At 37.8% G+C, this 13,556-nt stretch overlaps 1 protein-coding gene across 4 annotated transcripts in view; it reads left to right on the plus strand.

Annotated features, from left to right (window-relative positions):
* The window catches only part of glrbb (glycine receptor, beta b), a 38,295-nt gene extending 24,916 nt beyond the window's left edge, over positions 1-13,379 (plus strand). For 2 of the 4 annotated variants that reach the window (XM_079630477.1, XM_079630476.1), the window contains exons 6-10: positions 2,356-2,438; positions 2,924-3,064; positions 3,214-3,366; positions 5,788-6,074; positions 12,565-13,379. In XM_079630477.1, the coding sequence (XP_079486603.1) occupies positions 2,356-2,438; positions 2,924-3,064; positions 3,214-3,366; positions 5,788-6,074; positions 12,565-12,861 (961 nt within the window). In that variant the 3' untranslated portion in view covers positions 12,862-13,379. Of the gene's footprint in view, positions 1-2,355; positions 2,439-2,923; positions 3,065-3,213; positions 4,061-5,787; positions 6,075-12,564 lie in introns of those variants that run through there. The other 2 variants (XR_013799725.1, XM_079630478.1) reach the window with 2 other exon arrangements.
* Positions 13,380-13,556: the final 177 nt, after the last annotated feature.

A 13,556-nucleotide genomic window follows, 5' to 3' on the forward strand; every position in this document is an offset into this window, starting at 1 on the left:
CCTAGAGTTTCACCTCACCACTGACACCTAAATTACAGCTCCTGCTATTTGATCCCATGTGAAAGTTCAGTCCTTTAGTAGTGGTGGACACCTCTCGTCATTATCTGTCCAGGGCTTTATCTACAGGTCCTGCTGAGTGAATGAAGCTCTCAGTGTCTTCTAGCAGTCAGTGACTACACCTGCTGTAGATCTGTCCACAGACTGCTGTGTTTTACATACCCTGTGCTGTGGGAATATTCTTTTTTAAATGTAGTAAGGTTTATTAGCACGGATAGAAACAAACAGTTATTTATGAAGGTAAACAAGGCTGTAATGCTTTAAACAAATGTGAGTCGTTTCTGTGGTCACCTTGCCAGCCGTGCATTGGACATGGTCCAGTTTAGTGTAAAGATAAAATCTAAACACTGGCACAGAGCCATTTCAGTCTGGATGGGAAGTTTTTTTAAGAGCATCACGTTTTGTTCTATTATGTCTGAGGCGAATGTATTTCCATAGTGTTTTTCCATGCCACCCGTATCACATCATGAGCTGGGTGGTCTTCCGTGAGCCCTTTCTCACTTTTGGCTTTGTCCCAGGATGCCTTGCTCTTTCTCTGGGTATGTGTGTGGCAAGGGATTACTGTCTTAATGAGAGTCTTTCAAAAAGAAACAAGAGTGTTTATTTCATATTATACCTCCCTGAAACAAATTCTGCCTTTACTCGTCCATCGACCTTCAACTTCCTCCCTACATTATATGTCTTATCTCTTTTTCTCAATGAAACTGTCACACCTTATAGCCCTCCTTATCACTTTTCTCCCATAACTTCTCCATTCCAAACGTCCAGTATACTGGAGAAAAATTATTTTATATTTTTTTATTTTGAAACATTCTGAGATTTCTGACTGGTCATTAGTGCAAATATTTATTTATTTATTTATTTGAGGTCATCTTGAAAATAATTTCAGAAATGTCAATGTCAGAATGACACTATACACTACATATAAAAAGGAAACATGTAACACCAATGAAACTATATATAGGCTATATATACTGTATGAAGACTTCAGATGAAAAAGCCTCTAAGTGCCATCTGAAATTTTCTTCTAAAATTAGCATTTTCATCAAGCTCGTATATTTAATTTCAGTAATTTCACTTTAATGACAATTAATAGGTAATTTTCATTGCCAGTGAAATAACTGAACATAATATATATATATATATATATATATATATATATATATATATATATATATATATATATATATATATATATATATATATACAAACACCAAATGAAAACAAGTAGGCTACATATAAAATAATTATCAAACATCTGCCATTTCATATACTGTACTATATATATTTCTTTATGTTAGAATAATGTCATATTTTATATGCTTTAGTCAAACTGTTCATTATTGGACATTGGATACAGTATCCCCTTCCCATTGGATACCAAGTCCCCTTCCCTGAAACTGCTTTTTGCTACATAATAATAGAGATTAAATTTTTTTGCAACTAAATATAGTGTGGAGCAGGATAATATAATGGATGCAGTGTTTATTTTCAAGGGAAATCTTTATTTGGCATCTTTGTTTGTCCCCCTGTCTTTTCCCGTCTGACCCCATCTTACATATTAACCCTTGTCTCTCTCTATCTCTCTTCCTCTCCGATAATTTGTATAACACACCGTAAAGATACATCTTAAACAAAAACAGATCTTACAGGGAAGCAATGATTCTCTCTAACCTCTCCCAGGCCTTTACAAAAATAACTTGGCACAGTGCTTCAGTTGCTTGCCGTGCACTCAAGTGCTGTGTGGCCTTGCTGGTGTAAAAAGTAGCTCTTTGCTGCATCTCAGTCTGTGCTTGTCAGATTATGAGAGAAAACCAAAAAGCTTTCATGTGTTAATGGTGTTTTAAATAAACATGCCTTGGTGTGCATGCTGTGCTCAAAAAAGGGAACTGCATGAAGAATTTATTCTACTGTTGGGAAAGACATTTTATGTCTGTGGCATCTATGAAATCGGTTACATTTTGATTGACCTTCAAGTAATGCAATCTGGTGTTAATAGTCAAAAATAGTCTTTGCAAGGTTGCTGAATATATTCACATAAGTGAACGTTTCAGCGTGAAACTTTAAATGCAGTTAGTGGAATCTGTTATTTTTCTATTTCACTCATTATTATTTTATATCGCTTCTTATTATGGTTTTGAAATGAAACGTTTAACAAGCTCAAATGTGTATAATGTTTAGGTGTCCATACAGTTGGTCAAAAAAGAAAATGCCTCATTCCAAATTACTACCCTGATTCAAACTGACCAAGCTGCTGCATGATTCATTGTCTCAAATGTATTGTCTCTCTTTTTTTAGGTTGTCTGTTACCCTCTCTTGTCCACTGGACTTGACTCTCTTCCCCATGGACACCCAGCGATGCAAAATGCAGCTTGAGAGCTGTATGTGAATATGAATAACATAATTTAGTAGTATTTAGAAGAAAATAATACTGTAAAAATATATATATCCGAGTTCCCACAGTCATGACAAACTTGGAAATATGAAGCAAAATATGTTTTTAATAGGTCTAAAAAGGTCAAGAAAAGTTGTAATATCTTAAGAAAACATGGCAAATGTAAAGTATCCAGTGCATATTGGATTTAATTGCGTACAAAAAAAGGAACAACTGTCTAGCTTATATTTCATTAAACATTTAATTATATATTTCATTAATAATATTTCATATTTTTAAAGTGTGAAAGTGTGTTTAAATATTGTAAAAAGTAATCTCTAGTAATCTAGTAATCTCATGGACTCAAAAGTCATAGAACATACATTTAAATCTCTGACGTATGAAGCTAGCATAACAGGTATTATTGTTATTTGTAGTGTTATTTTTCATTTTAATGTGTGTGTGCGTGTCTGTGTGTGTGTGTGTGTGCAGTCGGCTACACCACAGATGACCTGCAGTTCATGTGGCAGTCTGGTGACCCCGTACAGATGGAAGAGATTGCTCTGCCTCAGTTCGATATTAAACAAGAGGACATTGAATATGGCAACTGCACCAAGTTCTACGCAGGGACAGGTACACGTTTTCACTTTTTATGAATGCCACTAAATGTGTGCATAAGTTCTCTCTCTGGTCTAGTTGAAGAGGTAGCCATTAGATGTAATTCCATGATAAATGTACCCTTTTGTCCATTTAAAGCAACCTTTTGAACCGTTGAATGATAGGCTACTACACGTGTGTGGAGGTGATTTTTACTCTGAGGAGGCAGGTGGGCTTCTACATGATGGGTGTGTACGCTCCCACCCTGCTCATCGTCGTCCTGTCCTGGCTCTCCTTTTGGATCAACCCTGACGCCAGCGCTGCCCGTGTGCCTCTGGGTACTTTTTCCAATCATCAGTCCTGCCACAAGCATCAGCCCCTCATCTCGTGTCTCTGTGGAGTCCTGTACCCCCATAAACAACCCCATCCTTTACATTTTTCATTTCACGGTTTCACCAATATAACATTCACCAATGAATCTCTTCAATGCCGCTGATCTCACATCTGCGCAGGAGGTTTAGGGTGATAGTTTTTTTATCCCCTACAGCACTATAGCTTCTTTTCATCAATTGCTTACCTAAAGGCATCTCCAAGGAAATGTAATGCATGTCCAGGATATTTCCATCCGCCTCAGCTGCAGCCCACAGGCGTTATTTCGCTATTGGAACCGCAGAGTTCAGTGAGAGAAGATTATCCAAGATGCGACGAAGATTACGCGAGATGCCGTGAAATGTGACAATTTCTTGTGTTTTCCAATTATAGCCTGATATTGCTGATAAATGCATGCACTGTTTTCATGGAACACGCTTATTCCTTGTGCTAGTTCTGTTTCATGGGTGGACATTACAAAATGTCTGCAAATCCTGTGCCGTGATTTGGTTACAATTGGATTTTTTTTGCGATTCCATTGGTGATGCCAGTAACACCACCATTCTGTCCACATTGTTGTCCTTGTCACAGTATAACGTGATTACATCAAGTGTGTCATCTCAAAAAAACCCTGTCCATGGTCTCAAACCCATACTATTTCAGGTCAGTCATTTAATGCAGTTTGTGAGTGTTTGGTTTGTATGTGTGTGTGTCATTTTGATTATTCACAGGCCTAGATGGAATCTACAGAACATTTTTTGTAGATTTTGTGGGGAAACGTGCAGAATGAATATAATATTTAACTCTTTTCCCGCCATTAACAAATTTTTTCGGCAATCTATGTTATACGTTAGGGGGCGCTATCAGTACATAATCTCCAGTTCCATAAACAAGCGAAGAAGAAGCAGAACGACTGATAGAAGAAAACATCAAACATTCAATAATAGCATATAAATCAAAACGTTTAATGAAATGTCAACCCAGGAAGAGGTTAAGACTGTGAAGCTTTGGGGGTGTTGATCGACTCGATCTGATTCGACTGTTTTGATCATCGTTCTGAATCCGATCTGGACAAAGTATTTTAACAAAAATATATTTTTTGTGTGCGTGTGTGTTTAAAATGTTTCTTTTTTTATGAAACTTTTTTTATGAAACAAAAGACAGAGCCTTTTAGATATTCTAGCTTCATGCATTCTTTTATAATTTATTTAGATAATTTTTTTACAAAAAAATATTCTGGGGGCCACATTTTTGTGAAAATGCTGGCAACTTAAAAATCTGCAGGGGAAAGAGTTAATAATATTTATATTTTAATAAAATATGAGAAAAAGCTGTAAGATTAAATATTAATAAATTATTATTAAATAAAATTCAAATGTGTAGTAAACAAACACTTAAGGGACAGGGATGTGCTTCTGTGTGATTCCATGTGAGCCTGCTCATAAAATAATATTTTTTGAAATATTTTGAAATAAATACAGGTGAAACTCGAAAAATTTGAATATCGTGCAAAAGTTAATTTATATCAGTAATTCAACTTAAAAGGTGAAACATAGGCTATATATATTATATAGACTCATTACATGCAAAGTGAGATATTTCAAGCCTTTATTTGTTATAATTTTGATGATTATGGCTTACAGCTATGTAAACCTTTTCACAATATTCTAATTTTGAATTTGGGGTTTTCATAAGCTGTAAGCCATAATCATCAAAATTATAACAAATATGAAATATCTCACTTTGCATCTAATGAGTCTATATAATATATTAGTTCCACCTTTTAAGTTGAATTACTGAAATAAATGAACTTTTGCACGATATTCTTTGAGTTTCGCCTATATATGCATCTATAATAAAATAGATTAAATTCTCTAAGCAGCATTGTATTGGTATAGGTATACCATTCGCAATTTTGCTGTCAGTAATATTTTCTATTTTCGGCAAATATGCATTAAGTTGATCAAAAGGGACAATAAAGACGTTTAATGTTTCAAATAAATTCAGCACTTTTGAAGTTTCTATGCATTAAAGAATATGCACCATGGTTTCCACAAAAAATATTAAGCAACTCCGCTGTTTTCACAACACAACTGCATGTTTTTACTGTATTTTTGATCAAATAATGCAGCCTTGGTGAGACTTCTTTCAAAAACATCAAAACATCCGACACCAGATTTTAAACTGTAATGTATAAACAGAGAACAAGATGAACATCAGTTGCAAAGAACTTACAATACATGGATGGCATTTATTTTCAAACCAATGCTGTCACAGATGCATTCATATTATGTTGTACAGCCTGCTCTAGTGTGAACAACTTCAGATCAATGTGCAAGCTCATCTCTCCTCTGCTCATTTGATCTAATGACCCCTCTCTTTGTCTGCAGGGATACTGTCAGTGCTCTCGCTCTCTTCTGAGTGCACGTCTCTGGCCTCTGAACTGCCCAAAGTCTCCTATGTAAAAGCGATTGACATCTGGCTGATTGCCTGCCTGCTCTTTGGCTTTGCCTCTCTGGTCGAATATGCTGTGGTTCAGGTGATGCTTAACAGCCCTAAACGTCTGGAGGCGGAGAGAGCAAAGATTGCCAGCAAAGAGAAAGCAGAGGGAAAGACCCCTGCCAAGAACACCATCAATGGCGTGGGAAGCACCCCTATACACGTCAGTACGCTACAGGTCAGAAACAACCCGCTGACTCTATTTAAACAGAATGATTATGAAAAGCACCACTGGTAGTGATAATACTATGATAACACTATAGTTTTTGGACACGGCAATATCACTTCTTTGAACATCGACCATAATCTTAAAGGGGTCATGACATGAGAAACCAAATTTGCCTTGATCTTTTGGTATATAAGAGGTCTTTGTATCATTAAAACGTCCTGCAAGTTTCATAGCTTAAGACGTCCTCCCCATTATAAACGAATAATTTATTTAATCAAGCTCTAAATACAGCTCGTTCTGGATCCATGGTAAGAAGTGACGTCACGGTGCGAAGTGACGTACCAGCGTTTGCATACGACCGCCTCCGGCAAAAGGCAACTACGCTTTAAGCGCAAGACAACTACGCTCATTCCGTATCGTTGTCGCGCCCGCGCGCTGCGCGCTCCACAAGTGTTCAGTCGACGGATAGCGAGTGGGTCTGTGTACAGGGAAATTACGATGCCACGCAGATGTGCTGTTCCTGGCTGTGGACAAACAACATCTTTGAATACGCTGCGAAAGATCCAGTCGTCAGGGAAAAATGGATGCACTTTATTTTTTGCGGACGTCTCAGTCACGGCAGTGTTAGTTTAAGCGTGTGTTCTGTACATTTGAAGGATGACTGTTTTGAGAACAAATCCCAAAATGATGCTGGCTTTGCCAGAAAACTGTTGCTCAAAGATAAGTCCGTGCCGACTATTCTGGGCTCAACAACGACGACGCAAACTGTAAGTAATGTGTTTAAAACTTTAAACTACTTTTTAAATATGCCAAATCCGCAAATGTTCTGGCTGGGGGCGTTAATAATTGATGCATAGGCACTGACGTTAGCCAATCATAACAGTGGGCGTTAACACTGAACTCTTAAAGGGGAAACACCCCCAAAACAGACTGTTTGAATCAGAGGATGAGAAACAGGGTGGGAAAAGGTCATAAATCACTACATTTTAAAAGTTTTTTGTAAAAAAAACCTATAGTAATACTATATTTGCACCTAAGGGAACATAATAATAAAAATATATATATATATATATATATATATATATATATATATATATATATATAAATATAGCTGCAAGCAGCGATTACGGGCCCAAGCCGGTGGCACCGCCACCCTGGTGCCTTTAGTTGCACTAAAGGCACCGGGCTGGCGCTGCCACCGGCTTGGGCCCTCCATCGCTGCTTGCAGCTATATTTATATATATATATATATATATATATATATATATATATATATATATAAAGCCGCCACCCCGTTGCCTTTCGGGTTCCTGTGCACGACTGGCAATAACGTAACCCCGCTTTGACTGTCGAGAAGAAGTCTGCTTTAGAGCTTGTATCAGTGTGAGTCTTTCTGCTCCCCTCCAAACACACACAGAAAAGGGGGGGGGGGGCTGTCTGTGTGTGCACCCCCCCCCCCCCCCCCCACCCACACACACACAGAGAGAATGGCAGGGGGAACTCTGTCAGAGAGAGACAAAGCCACATTCAAACCAAAATATCTGACTTCCTGTTGGTCGGAGCTTATGACTGTAAAAGAGAAAGTTGTCCGGATCGATAAGCATAATATACAGACCGAGTTTTGTGACTGTAGGCAAAAATAACCCCCCCACTTTAGTCAAAAGTATCTTGAAAGTAACACACTTCCTGCTGCCAGTTGGTGGCGCTATAACTTTGACTCACAATAGTCACATCCATGTGATAGCCCTCTTACAACAAACACACTGCTGAAGTTTCATCAAGATCAATAAATGTATGAAGACGTTATAACACATTGTGTTTTTCTTTTCTCGCCATAACTTCGTTTCCTCGCCACGGCCAAACCATTCGAGATATCAAAAATCCGTCCGCAATTTAGCGTCCTCAATGTCTTGACTTCATGCTGACCGAGTTTGGTGAAGATCAAATTAAATTTCTTGGAGGAGTATATAAAATTCCAGGGGTGTGCGTTTTCATTCAACCCATAATAGCCGACTTCCTGTTGGGCTGGCGTAAAACTTAGAGAACGAAAGTTGTTCGGCCCGATGAGATCTATATGTGTACCGAGTTTCATACTAATTCATGCAATATTCAGTTTGATATATGGACCAAGTTTTCAGACCCCGTTAAAGGGGGCGCTGTTGAGCCCCCCTGCCACGCCCGGGTACCAGCTTCAGCCCGGCCCTGATGGCCGCAGGTTCTGACCTGTGTGCAAAGTTTCAAGAGTTTTCGAGCACGTTAAGGGCCCCAAAAGTGCCCGAGAAGTCCCACACAGTAGAGAAAGGGTTAAAATAAAGCCCCCCCTCCTCTCTCACACACACAGACACTGAGAGAGACTGGCAAAATTCCCATCAAATCACATTCAAACCAAAATATCTGACTTCCTGTTGGTCGGAGCTAATGACTGTAAATTAGAAAGTTGTCCGGCTCGGGGAGATAAATATAAATACCGATTTTTGTTACTGTAGGTAAAACTAATACCCCATTTTTGACTAAAGGTGGCGCTACTGAGCCCCTTACCACGCCCGTTTCTGAAACTTTGCACAAGTGTACTAGGCAATAAATGTAAAGTGTCTGTCGAGTTTCATGCAATTTCAAGCATGCTAAGAGTCTCAAAAACTTTAAAAAAGAATATTAAAGTTTGCTGCGTTGCCATGGCAACAGTATTTAAGATATCAATAATCCTTTCACAGGTCTACATCTGCCGTGTGTTTACATTATACACATAAAGTTTGAAGCAAATCGGGTAAAAATAAGAGGGTGATTTTAAAGCATTTTGAAAGTGACACACTTCCTGCTGCCAGTTGGTGGCGCTATAACTTTGACTCACAATAGTCACATCCATGTGATCGGCCTCTTACAGTGAACACACTGCTGAAGTTTCATCCAGATCAATTAATGTATGAGGATGTTATAACACACTTCCTGTTTCCAATATTCGCCATAAATTCGTTTCCTCGCCACGGCCAAACCGTTCGAGATATCAAAAATCCCCTGGCAATTTTTCATCCTCCATGTCTTGACTTCATGCACACCGAGTTTCGTGGTGATTGGTTGAATTTTCTAGGAGGAGTATTTTAAATTCCATTGCATGTGTTTTTTAAACTACGCCAAATAGCCGACTTCCTGTTGGGCTGGGGTAAAAAGTCAGAGCACGAAGGATATATGAACCGATGAGATCTATAAGTGTACCGAGTTTCATATTATTACACGCAAGCGTGTTTGATTTATGGACCAAGTTTTCGGACCGCGTTCCAGGGGGCGCTGTCGAGCCCGCCTGCCACGCCCGGGTACCAGCTTCAGTCCGGCTCTAATGGCCGCGGGTTCTGACATTTGTGCAAAGTTTCAAGAGTTTTTGAGCACGTTAAGAGACCCAAAAGTGCCCGAATAGTCGTAAGAAAAATAATAATAATAATAATAATAATAATAATAATAATAATAATAATAATAATAATAATCCGAAGGAAAACAATAGGGCCTTCGCCTTTTCAAGGCTTGGGCCCTAATTAAAAAAAACATGTCATGACCCCTTTAAAGTACCATTGTTTTACCATCTAATACCAAATTGTATTCTGGTGGTGTCGCAGTATGTTGTGTTACCTTCATTTAAATTTATATAATTTTTTATACATTTAAAAATACTTAAAGCATGTATATAATTATGTATTTTATTTAATATACCACTGTTCAAAAGTTTAAATGAGTTCATTCTTATATTCAGCGCTTCTATGTGACAAAAGCCACAGTATAATGTTACTATTTCAAATAAATGCTGTTCTTTTTAACTTTCTGTTTATCAAATAATCAAGCATTAGAGTTCCCACTGAGTTTTCAACTTTGATCAAATTAAGAAATGATTATTAAGCAAAAAATTAGAATGATTTCTGAAGGATCATGTGACACTGATGACTGAAGGAGTAATGATGAAAATTCTGTTTTGCCATCTCAGAAATAAAATACATTTTAAAATATATTCAAACAGAAAACAGTTATTTGAAATTGTAATAATATTTTTTTTTTTTTTTTTTTTTACAAATAAATGCAGTCTTGGTGAACATAAGATACTTCTTAAAAAAAAGCAAAAAAACATTAAAAAATCTTACTGACCCAGAACTTTTGAACAGTAGTGCAAATATTTGTACATAACATACAATTAAATATATGAATCATAATAATGTATTGTAAATATAATATTCTGTTAATTAATTATTATTTATTTAATTTACTTTATTTCCGATTCTGAAATACATGACACATCTGTATTCATTCTAAGTATATTTTATTCCATGACTCACGTTAAGCAGCACATGGGGACACAAATTATATTTAAATGGGTAATTTTGCCTGTACAAAGAAATCATTGTTTAAATTCTGTTTTTATTGTGTTCAGTTGCATTGCTGTCCCTGCAGTTATATAATCTCAAATCATGCACTGCTAATGTCAGGTCTGCATGCAAAAGTGTAGGTGGGATAATCACAGTACTTCATGTTCTTCAGAAAACAGACAGCTTTATAGCAACAATTGGAAGAGGAGCTTGAAGGCAATGGTTGCCTGACAGACAGGAGAAATAGGCTGAATAATGTGGTCTGCTGAAGTCTATTATAAGCTTTAAATTGGCCCCAGAGGGAGGCTTAAGGATGCAGTGTGTTTGCAACCACTGTCACACATTTACTCCCAGACTGGAACTTGACAGCAGAAGACCATCTGACCCGAAATTAACCCACATGCTCTTTTCACAACCCCTGAAAGTTACTGACCTCCAAGAAAACCTCATTCATTGCTCTGAATTAGAGCTGTTTGGAAGCGTCCCAAGGCTTGTTTTCTGCCACTGATTCTCCAGCCATGTAATGGCTGTTCAGACATACTGAAAGCTTTTGAGCAGACACTATTTATTAGAAGGATATGAAACCTCCAATACTGTATTTGACAAACAGTTTCCTAAATCTCTGCACTAAAAAACACATCAAGCTGTTTGAGGATTTAAGTGTTGTGTGCCCAGTGGGGAGTAGTACGGTCCAGCACTGCATGGCTTCTGCCCCTTTCCACACATCCAGAACTAATACAACAGACAAGTTGGCATTAGACCATCAGACATCACTCCAGACATCCCTCTGCTCTGTTAGTCAGAGAGAGAGAGAATCAGACAGTGCAATGTCACATCAGTTCTTAATGCTTGTCTTGTCCTGTTCTATTTTGATGCAAGGTAGGTGTTCCTACTCACCACTTCTTTTCTTCTCCTGTTGTTCCTGCGTGGGAGGGCCACGCTACACTGCCTCTGCCCTGTTAGGGCTTTAGGAAGAGCCCAAATTAATTGCCTGTCCTCAAACTCTCCCTCTCCCAGCACCTCAGAGTGTAAAGAGAAAGGAAAATGCTACAAGAAAGAGAGATTGTATGTGCCTCTACATGAGGGACACAATTCTGCGGGAAACATTTAATCAGATTTGGCTTGAGTTGTCCATGTCTGATGCCTGAATGAGTATCATAATGCATAAATGATCCGCCTGCCAGCTATCATTTGTTCATTTCCTAATTATACAAATTAAAATACCTAAGTGTGAAATTAAAGGGATAGTTCAGTCTTAAATGTCCTGTTATCAATAACACTCATGTCGTTCCGAACCAGTACCAGTTCGTTCTTTCTTTCTTTCTTTCTTTCTTTCTTTCTTTCTTTCTTTCTTTCTTTCTTTCTTTCTTTCTTTCTTTCTTTCTTTCTTTCTTTCTTTCTTTCTTTCTTTCTTTCTTTCTTTCTTTCTTTCTTTCTTTCATAACCCTAAAATCACACTTCGGAAAACACTAATGTAAATCGGTAACTCTTTCAATCAACTCCAGTTTTATTTGTATATTAAATATTTTGTAATCATTTTATTAAGTATGTTTAAAGTGCCTCTATCATGCAGTGTAAAATATAGCTGTTTGCGAATTTAAAAAGTATGCAAAATTTTAGAGATCAAAGTGCATGACAAATAAAGTTATTGCCTGAATCGATTCTGAACTGTTGAAACGAGTGGTCAGCAATTCCAATTACACTTCCTGTTACATACCTATGTAACTAATTTGCATAATGCCAGCCTGTGGATTTCATTGGCTGCCCGGGAACAATGCAAATCCACTTTACATGCACTTCAAAAGGATCAGGACTCACGCTAGAATTAATGCGGGAAAACCGAAAACAAGCACTGTATGCACAAGCACTGAGCAAGCCTCCAGAGCTGAAATTCAGTTATGGTAATGGCCGCTTCATTTCCGAAAGCTTGGACATTCTTCTAGATAACTCCTTTTGTTTTTTTCATTAAAGAAAGTCAGTCATACAGGTTTGGAACAACACGAGGGTGAGGAAATGAATGGAAATGGGGACAGAATTTCATTTTAGGGTGAACTATCCTTATACTGTTTCAGGAAAAATCATACCAGATGTTGCTGGGATCTGACATGTCTCTTTATTCATCTTTTTCTCACTCTCTCCCTCTTTATCTCTCTCAGGTGACAGAGACAAGGTGCAAAAAGGTATGCACCTCCAAGTCAGATTTGCGCTCCAATGACTTCAGCATCGTAGGCTCTCTGCCACGGGACTTTGAACTCTCAAACTTTGACTGCTATGGCAAACCCATCGATGTCGGCGCTGTTTTGGGTAAATCGCAAGCCAAAAACAACAAGAAGCCGCCACCCCCTAAACCTGTCATCCCCTCGGCAGCTAAGCGTGTAGATCTATATGCCCGTGCGATCTTCCCTTTCACCTTCCTATTCTTTAATGTTATTTACTGGTCTGTGTATTTGTGATTGTGTAAAGTTCAACCTGCTTTTGTTCAGATAACTTTTTTTCTCTCCTTCGTATCGTCTCGGTCCATATAATTTTTTACCCCAGATATAAAACGGAGCAGTTATGCCAATGGTGTGCAGAGCGAAACTATGGGAAGAAACAGTATTGCTAAACAAAACGACATTTTCTAATAAAAAAGGATGAAGGCATTGCTTGAAACATGTTTGATTTTCAGACTATATTTAATTTATGCACAAAAAAGAGAGAAATTATTACATTGCATGTGAAAATGGAATATATGGATATTAATATATTATATTTAAAACATTTAATATTTTTAACCCACAGATCATCAGCTGTTAAGATGATGCCGAGACATTTGTACTGAAAAACACTGCCATAAGAACTGTCTTTTGATGATGTTCCTATTACAAGCATTCCAGAAATTACAAGCAAATGTATAAAATAAAATAAAAACATCTCATGTGCTTGTGAATCATCCATCAATAAATGGCCGAATGGCTCAGCTGACCTCATGACCTATGACTCCTTTTCCTGCTAAATCCTCTCTCAAGCTCATCGTATCTTGAAGTCAACTTTTAAAAATATATAAATCCTAGCGCCTCTCTCTCTCTCTCTCTCTCTCTCTCTCTCTCTCTCTCTCTCTCTCTCTCTCTCTCTCTCTCTCTCTCTCTCTCTCTCTCTCTCTCTCTGC

Source organism: Phoxinus phoxinus (assembly GCF_949152265.1).
Source record: "Phoxinus phoxinus genome assembly, chromosome: 12".
NCBI classification, from domain to species: domain Eukaryota; kingdom Metazoa; phylum Chordata; class Actinopteri; order Cypriniformes; family Leuciscidae; genus Phoxinus; species Phoxinus phoxinus.